Source organism: Melospiza melodia, chromosome 20 (assembly GCF_035770615.1).
Source record: "Melospiza melodia melodia isolate bMelMel2 chromosome 20, bMelMel2.pri, whole genome shotgun sequence".
NCBI lineage: Eukaryota > Metazoa > Chordata > Aves > Passeriformes > Passerellidae > Melospiza > Melospiza melodia.
The window spans coordinates 3,240,215-3,248,653 of NC_086213.1; the positions used below are offsets into that span (position 1 = coordinate 3,240,215).

Sequence of the window (8,439 nt, forward strand, 5' to 3'; positions counted from 1 at the left end):
AGGTTGGAATGATGGCTTTTACCCATAAACAACCCTGATGCAAAACCATGCTCAAAAAAACACATTCAATTTTCTTTTTATAAATATATAAACATTAAAGCCTCAACAGTTTGACAATCCCAGAAGCCCTGGAAGCAAGCAGCTGAAATTCTTGATTTATGCATGACAATTCCTTCCTAAATTCCTAGAAACAGTCTCCCTTGCCCTAGATACATACACAATTCCTGTGTTGGTAAACACTTCTAAACCTTCTCTAAGATGAAAACCAAACAGGTCAAGGGAATTTCCCATTAACAGGTCAAGGGAATTTCCCATTGATCTGTTCAGAAACAAAACTGCCAAAATTCAGTGTTGCTGAACTCAAACACATCCCCTCATCACCAAGCTGAACCATAAAGGCCATGGGTAAAATAAATGTATTTACTACAGTGGGTAAAATAAATGTATTTACAGTATCAGCCCTAAATCACACAAAGACATTTCAGTTTGTCACATTTGTGATGCTGGGATTGTTTTCCTTTCCCTCTACACCCTGACCAGGAGGAAGGAGTGACTGCTTGCTCCCAAACCTGCTCACAGCCACAGGAGAGTCATTCATGGTACAGATATTTCTGCCAATGGTCAGAACACAATCAGAAAGTGCTCACAGGGCATAATTCTGCCTTACCCTGGCCTGTTCTGTGCTACATGAAGCCCTGGATTACTTTTCACCTTGAATTCAAAGGAGATATCAAGGAGAATCTGGGGGATTCAACAGGGACTGATCTGGTGGATGCTGCTGAATGTCACCCCCCTACTGCAGCCCCAGCAGAGCTCAGGACATTTATTTACAGACTTCTGTACTTCCAGTGCCACACAGACAGGCTGTGGTTTACACTACTAATTCCAAAAATCAAAGAAAAGCTGTGGGGGAGCAAGGGAGAGGGAAATATCAAGGTGAAATTCAAGTTCTCCAGACAGTCTGTGGTGTGATTAAATCTCAGAGAGGCTCTGCAGTCAGGCTCCTTTCCTGTTAGCTGCTTACCAATTTGGCATAAAGAACCAAGCAAACAGGTTTTCTCCAAAAGCACTCACAAGGATCATGATGCCAATTCCACCAACTGGCCCAATTTCACTGAAATCCCAAGGCACCTTAATAAAAAAAACCTTTCTAGGATAACACCATAAAGCAGCAGGGTTTTCCATGGAACAGAAGAGGGCTCCCCCCCTTCAAAAACAAAACCACCAGGAGAAAAATGAAAATGCTATTTATTTTTATGGCTCTGCTTTTTATTTGAACAGTTAAAAAGAAGCCAGCTCTGCACTGGATATTCATCTGATTGGGAAAGCCCTGTGAAACACTGGGCACTTGCTCAGCTGCCACAAAGGAACAGTGACTTGGGAACAGGAGAATGAGAAATGTGGAAAATTGTCTCTGTTAAAACACATCTTATGAGAACAGGTTCAAGCTAAAAAGCAAAGTGAATGGGAGAGAAATCCAGTCCAGCCCTAAGCACAGGGAAAAGGAGCAGCCTTAGCAGCCAATCTTTTTACTATGCCATGAGGTAAAGTGATCATGCCTAAGGAGGGGGGAAAAGAGAGTGAAAGAAAAACCTTAAACTAATCCACTGCAAAAATGCAACCCTGTTCCATGTCATGGGCTGTGGCCTTTACTGATGGCATATCTCAACCACAAGAGACAGAAACTTGAGTACATCTGAAAGCTTCCCTGTCCTGGACAGCACCAAAAAATAATCCTAGAGAATTTTCCCCTCTGCAAGAGCAGCCCTGCACAAGGAATTCATTTTCTTTAAACAGTCCCTGTCTCTAAAAGGCATTAGCAACTCAAAGATTTAAGCAATAACCACTTGTAGCTATTTAACACTACAACACACTCACACTGAACATTAAAAGCCCAATTTCCTTTCAATGCCTGGACCATCTGCAGAATATTTAAGTTCAGCCATCCTCAACACACCCTGTCTGTCACTTCTCAGTTTTCACATATTAACATTTTTCTCTTCCACTCAAACCATGCCCTAGACTGTTTGTAACACAGAGAATGGTTTTGGTTGGATTTTGTGAGGTTGCAAGATGAGCTCTGTATGTGAAAGTTAATGACCACCAGCCTGGAACCCTAAACAGTGGCCACAGGAGAAGCTGGAATTTTATCCACAATATTCTGCTTGATTCCACTGGGTAATCAGCACTTGCCAATTAAGCTGGCTTTGAAGACTCATTGAGAGAGGAGCTTCATCAGTGTGTGAAGAAAGGAAATAAAGAGGCCCAGCAGTGTGGGCTGAACAACCCTGAGTAGAATGAGGTGAGAGTGAGTGTTTCAGTAAAGTTCTGGAAGAGACAGGGAGTTTACAACTACACGTAAATTAAGGACCATGCCTGAGTACAGACTGCTGAGAGCATTATCTGAAAGTGTCAGAAAAGAAAAATATAAACCCCTTGCAGGGCTGGGGAGAGGAAATCAGGGTCATTTAAGAATTTAGCCTCACATGGAAATACTACAGATAAAAAGTTGCTACTCCAATGTCTGTGGTTCAATTCCATGCTGGAAATTGGGAGGAGCAGCTCTTGCCATGCCCTCAGCACTGCCAAGTGCTGAGTCCTAAACACTGCAAGACACTGACCTGAATCAAAAATGCTTCAAAACACTCACTCAAATCAAAATATCTCTGCGCTATTTATTTTCAATTCTAAGGCTTTGCTGCTGCCCAAGCCACAGATGTTTTATTTAACTCTGCTCAAGTGCAGCTGTAAATCCAGCTCATGTACCATCACATTTCCAATATCCAGCTTTGGAACTGCCTCCTGTGAGTGAAAGCACAACCAGCTGAGTTCCTTGGTGAAGAAGGTCAAGGTGCCTGGTTTTTCACTATTTCTGCCAGTTTTTAGTGGAATCAGAGCAGCAAACTGCCAGCAGCACTCACCTGAGCACACCTGCCCAGCTCAGCCTTGCCCAGGTACTGGAATATCTTCAGTGCCAGCTCGTAAGGCAGCTGCACGTCGAAAAAAGGAACCTCATTGATTTCATTCTGGGGAGGAAAAAGGAGAAAATAATTGGTGAGGCTGGTTTAACACACAGCTTGACAGCAGGAGAAGTTACCATGGTATGGAGGAGGAATGGTGTGTCCTCAGGGCCACCACAGCTCCATGAAAATATCAGCTTTGCTGCCTCTCCCCCATTTCATGGCCCTTTAAAGGGCAGAGAAAGGCAGGACACAAGTTCTAGTGAAACAGTTTGGCTAAAGTGCCAAAAACACCCAATTAATGATCACTTTGAAGACGTATGCCCATTGTTAACTTCACCAGCAAGATTTCAATCTATTTCAATCTATTTTCCACCTATGATGGAAAAATGAACAAATATTTTAAATAAAACTGAATGGAGATAATGTTGGCTTCTTTCATTACTAATATAAAAATGTTATTTTAATAAGAAATGTTCCTCCTTTAACTAATTGAGCACCTCAATCTAAAAATTGAAGCCAAATCCATCAATTTAAGCTAACAGCTAAATGCAGCACATAGATTTTTCCTAGATGTACTCTGTTTGGTTTAATTACATAATTATTGCATCTTCTTTATGCAGTTATCACAACAAGATTTATCTTTGCTGTTATCCTGTCTAGATATTCACGATTTTTATACTCTATAATAGAGAAAGAGCTTAATAATCCGATTCTATTTCTATAATATATTAATTTCTATTATATATATATATTTCTATAATATATAACTATTTCTACATCACCAGCTTTGTTCTGCAGCATTCTCTCTGGTTTCTGTCCCCCGACAGGTGCTCCTGATCATTGTCCATCAATCCTCATGCACAAAATCAGCTGCTCAGTGTAAACCCACCTCCACTGTTTGCCTCCAGAAGCTCAGGATCATCTCCTGGAGCCTTTGTTCTTTGTTTCTTTGAAGGTCTGGTACCTTTGTTTCTTTGCAGGTCTGTCCTACAGCTTCTCATTCAGTTCTGGACCATTTGCAGCACCAAAGTAGAATAGAAGGGATATTCTGGGTTTATTTAAAGCAGTTCCTCAGGGAAATACCAATATAATGAGACACACTCAGGACAAGACAACCTAAACACAGGCAAGTGTTTAGGGCATGGGCAATGCTCCCATCAGGTCTTATCAACAAAACCTCATTTCACACACACTGGAACCTCCCACTTGATCTGAAGTTCCTTAGAGCAGGAGCTGCAGCCAGCCCTGCTGCTGCCCTCCCTCCTCACCCCCAATTTCCCTGCACAAGCAGCTCCTTGTCCCTGCCCCGTGCTGGGGCCGTGGCTCCGCAGGTTCTGTTTTGCTTTGGAGTGCTGTAACTCCCAGCCGTGCCCAGCGGGGACACCCGAGGAAAGCACAAAGGGAGGCTCTCCTTGGCTCCGAGCTGGCCAGAGGTGATCCTGCTCCGGAGCCACCGGGCAAGGGTTGTTAGCTCCGGGCTTTGAGCTCAGGCACGGCAGCAGCACGGGTGAGCTCCTTCCAAACTGGGCTTGACTCGTGTGCAAGAGCAGATCGGGGCTGGCTGGGGGCACACTGGGTGTGGGATCTCAGCACCTCAGGATGGAGGTGCAGAGTGGCCGAGAGCACCCTTGGGGGGCTCGGGAGTCCTGGGATGTTGCCAGAAGTGTCTGGTGGCTGGACTTTGATCCTACACGGGAGACGACACCTGTATGAGGATGGGAGGATTTCACTGGGTGAATGGTGAAGGGATAGGTTAATTAGAGTGTGAAACACAGGGTTTAGGATTTCTGTACAGGGGGGTCTAAAGAAGTAAGATGGAGGAATTGGGGCGTGTCCTGTTCTTCTTCTTCTTCTTCTTGGCCTCCATCTTCTGTGGTGATGTTGGCACTTTGGGATTGGTTATTACTAGAAGTGCACTGGTTAATAAGGGTAGAAGGTATTGGGGAAAAATTATAAATATTGTATACGTAACTTTGAGTATAAAGATAGGTGACCGCCCCGGGGGCTCTCAGTGTGCTCATGGCTGGCTTGCTGAGCAGACCTCTGTTGGGCTGAAAGAAAATCTTTTAGATAAACAATTAATAAACACCGAGACCGAGAAAAGATCAGAAGTCTCTCCTCGTCCTTTGGAGCACGGGCTGCCCAAGGCCACCCCGGGCCTTTCCAGGTCACCTAAACAGCCGAGAAACCGACAACTGGGGTCTCACTGCAAGGAATCAGGGCTGCAGGCACAGCAGTGCTCACACAAGGCTCAGCACCAACGGAGGAAAGGAGGGGGAAAAGAGCAAAAAACTTCCAGGGATGCAGGGCCTGCCCACCCTGCCAGGGAACAATTCCCAATTCCCAATATCCCATCCATCCCTGCCCTCTGGCACTGGGAGCCATTCCCTGTGTCCTGTCCCTCCATCCCTTGTCCCCAGTCCCTCTCCAGCTCTCCTGGAGCCCCTTCAGGCCCTGCAAGGGGCTCTGAGCTCTCCCTGGAGCCTTCTCCTCTCCAGGTGAGCACCCCCAGCTCTCCCAGCCTGCACAGGCTTTTTATAAATTGAGCTGCACAAGGATTTATACCCTGCTTCAAATAAACCCAGAAGTGCCTTTTTTTTCTGCTTTGGTTCTGCAAAGGGTCCAAGTTTAAATGAAGAGTAGCTGTAGAAGAAACCTACAAAGAAGCAAAGGAATGGGGGCTAGGAAGTGCCAAGAGGGGATGATCCTGATTTAGGATCTGAGGTTCTGGAGGCACAGCACGAACTCCTACTGATTCCATTCTGAGAAAAACACCAATCACTTGTTTTTAAAATGTTAAAAGTTTAATACTAATAAAATAGTTATAAAATAGTTAATGTTATAAAATAGTTACAAAAATAGTAATATAATTAGAGTAATAATAACTTGGACAATTTGAATTAGGACAATATGAGACAATAGAAACAAAGAGTTATGGACAGTCCAGGTACCTCTTTCTGGGCAGCAGGAGCCCGAAAAAGGACCCCCATTAACAGAGGATTAACCCTTAAAAACAACAGCCTGTTGCATATTCATACACCTCATACATGATGCATAAATTCCATTCAAACACAGGATTCTGTCTGGTCAGTGTCAACTTCTTCCTCTGAATCCTGACGGCACCTTCGAGGCGGGAAGAAGTTCATTTCTCCTGATAATGGGCAATAAATTCTTTTTCTCTGAAAGACTGAGGTGTCTTGGGGCTGCTATCTCACTGCCAGTCCTTTCTTTAAAAAAAGTACCCTACATAGCATAGTTTCTATTTTAACATTTTTTTTTTATAACCCAAAACTATATTTACCACACTACTTAAGACAATTAATACAGCATTACTTTCTAACACAACACATATAACATTCATTTTAATATTTGTGGAAAGCCAACCATAAAATACGCATTTTTCACACATTCTAATGCAATCCTAACATGAGGGGCACAGCCAGGTCTTCCCACACCCCAAAAATTCCTGCAGCCTGTCCTCAGCACAAGGAAGCAGGGATGTTAAGTCAGCACCAGTCTGTCTAAAAGTCTACTGGAATGAGTCCAAAACTCAAATACAACCAGCCCCTCTGAGACAGATTCGGGCTCCTGTGTGCTAATGGAGCACTAATTCTGTAAAATGGATTAATTTGTGCCTTGCAGACAGAAATTTAATCTGTTCCTTTTAATTTTTTTAAGCAAAGAGTAATTAGTCATAGTGAGGTTAGTGAGAACCAAGAAAATTGGTTTCCCCCTTAGTTTTCCTATACTGTAAATAACATCTCTATGGCATTTAGAGGATTTACCAAAGTAACTTTTATCTGGTTCAGAACTGTATTTAAGACTATTTCCAAATTACCCCCTTTATTTAAAGAATTAAACTTGTTTTCTTACTACGCTGCTGTGTCACAAGGCAGGATATCCTTAATTCCTGCACTCACATCAAGTGCCTGAGTAAACAACAAAAAATCTTAAAAGAAAAAAGATATTATTTCATAGAATCATGGCATATCTCGAGTTAGAAGGGACCCTCGAGGATCACCGAGCCCCGCATAGGACAACCCAACAATCCCACCCCGCGCCATTACACAGGACAGGCGGATTCTGAAGGGTTAAAACTTTGTAAAAGGATGTATATTCAGAAGATGAGGTTATAAACAAGTACACAGGAACACAAATTCAATGTCCCCGTTTGCTCGCCGCTCCCAGCGGCCCCTCAGCCGAGCCCTCTCCGTGCTCCGGTACCGGCCCCACCGCGACCCCGCCCGGGGCCCGGCCCGTCCCCGCCGCAGCCCCGGGGCCGCCGCCGGCCCCGCGCAGCCCTACCAGGTCTCGGATCAGCTGTCCCAGCAGATCGTCCCCATCTCCGGCTTCCCCATCCGCGGGTTCCCCGGCGGGCCGGGCGGGCGCCGGGCTGCGGCGGGCCGGGGCGCTGCCGGCCAGCAGCCCGCGGGCCAGCGCCAGGTACCCGGGCTCGGCTGGGGGCTCCCGCGGGCTCTCTCCCGGCCTCTCCGGCGGCTCCTGAGGGGGCTCATCCCGCCGCCGCCGCTTCGCGCCCCCGGCCCGCTCCTCTCGCCGCCGGGGCCGCTCCCGCTCCGCCGGCACCGCAGCCATGGCGGCGGGGCCGGCCCGGCGCGGCACGGAAACCGCGCCCCGCGCCCGCGCGTTCCGCCGCCACAAGGTTCCGCCGCCGCTGCCGGGACCGGGGCCGGTGCCTGGAAATGGAGCCGGTGTTCGGGCCGGGGCCGTCGTTTTGTGGTGCCCACACGAGGGCCCAGCCTGGCTCTGGAAAGCCGCAGGCGGCCTAGCGGGGCCGCGGGGACGGCAGGGTCGGTCTGGGCTCCGGGCGCCGCTGGGCGCCCTCAGCCCCTTCACAGCCGTGGCCGGGGACAGAGCAGGGTCCCGCTGGGAGCCCTCAGCCCCTCACAGCCATGGCCGGGGACAGGGCAGGGTCCCGCTAGGAGCCCTCAGCCCCTTCACAGCCATGGCCGGGGACAGGGCAGGGTCCCGCTAGGAGCCCTCAGCCCCTTCACAGCCATGGCCGGGGACCGCGTAGGGTCCCGCTAGGAGCCCTCAGCCCCTCACAGCCATGGCCGGGGACCGCGTAGGGTCCCGCTGGGAGCCCTCAGCCCCTCACAGCCATGACCAGGGACAGGACAGGGTCCCGCTGGGAGCCCTCAGCCCCCTCACAGCCATGGCCGGGGACAGGGCAGGGTCCCGCTAGGAGCCCTCAGCCCCTTCACAGCCATGACCAGGGACAGGGCAGGGTCCCGCTGGGCACCCTGAGCCCCACTGGGAGCCCTCAGCCATGGCCGGCCCCACTGGGAATCCTCAGCCCCCTCACAGCCATGACCAGGCACAGGGCAGGATCCCGCTGGACACCCTGAGCCCCGCTGGGAGCCCTCAGTCCCCTCACAGCCATGGCCGGTCCCTCAGGGAGAATCCTTTCCCACGGTTCAGTTGTTGCCCATGGAAGTGGCCGCTCTGAGTGACCGAT

At 48.4% G+C, this 8,439-nt stretch overlaps 1 protein-coding gene across 1 annotated transcript in view; it reads right to left on the bottom strand.

The window, feature by feature from the left end:
- Positions 1-7,556, bottom strand: part of FBXW8 (F-box and WD repeat domain containing 8) — a 60,799-nt gene extending 53,243 nt beyond the window's left edge. Inside the window, exons 1-2 of the mRNA XM_063173468.1 lie at positions 7,269-7,556; positions 2,922-3,026 (exon numbers count right to left, since the gene is read on the bottom strand). Coding sequence (XP_063029538.1) covers positions 2,922-3,026; positions 7,269-7,556 — 393 coding nt within the window. The remainder of the gene's footprint in view (positions 1-2,921; positions 3,027-7,268) is intronic.
- Positions 7,557-8,439: the final 883 nt, after the last annotated feature.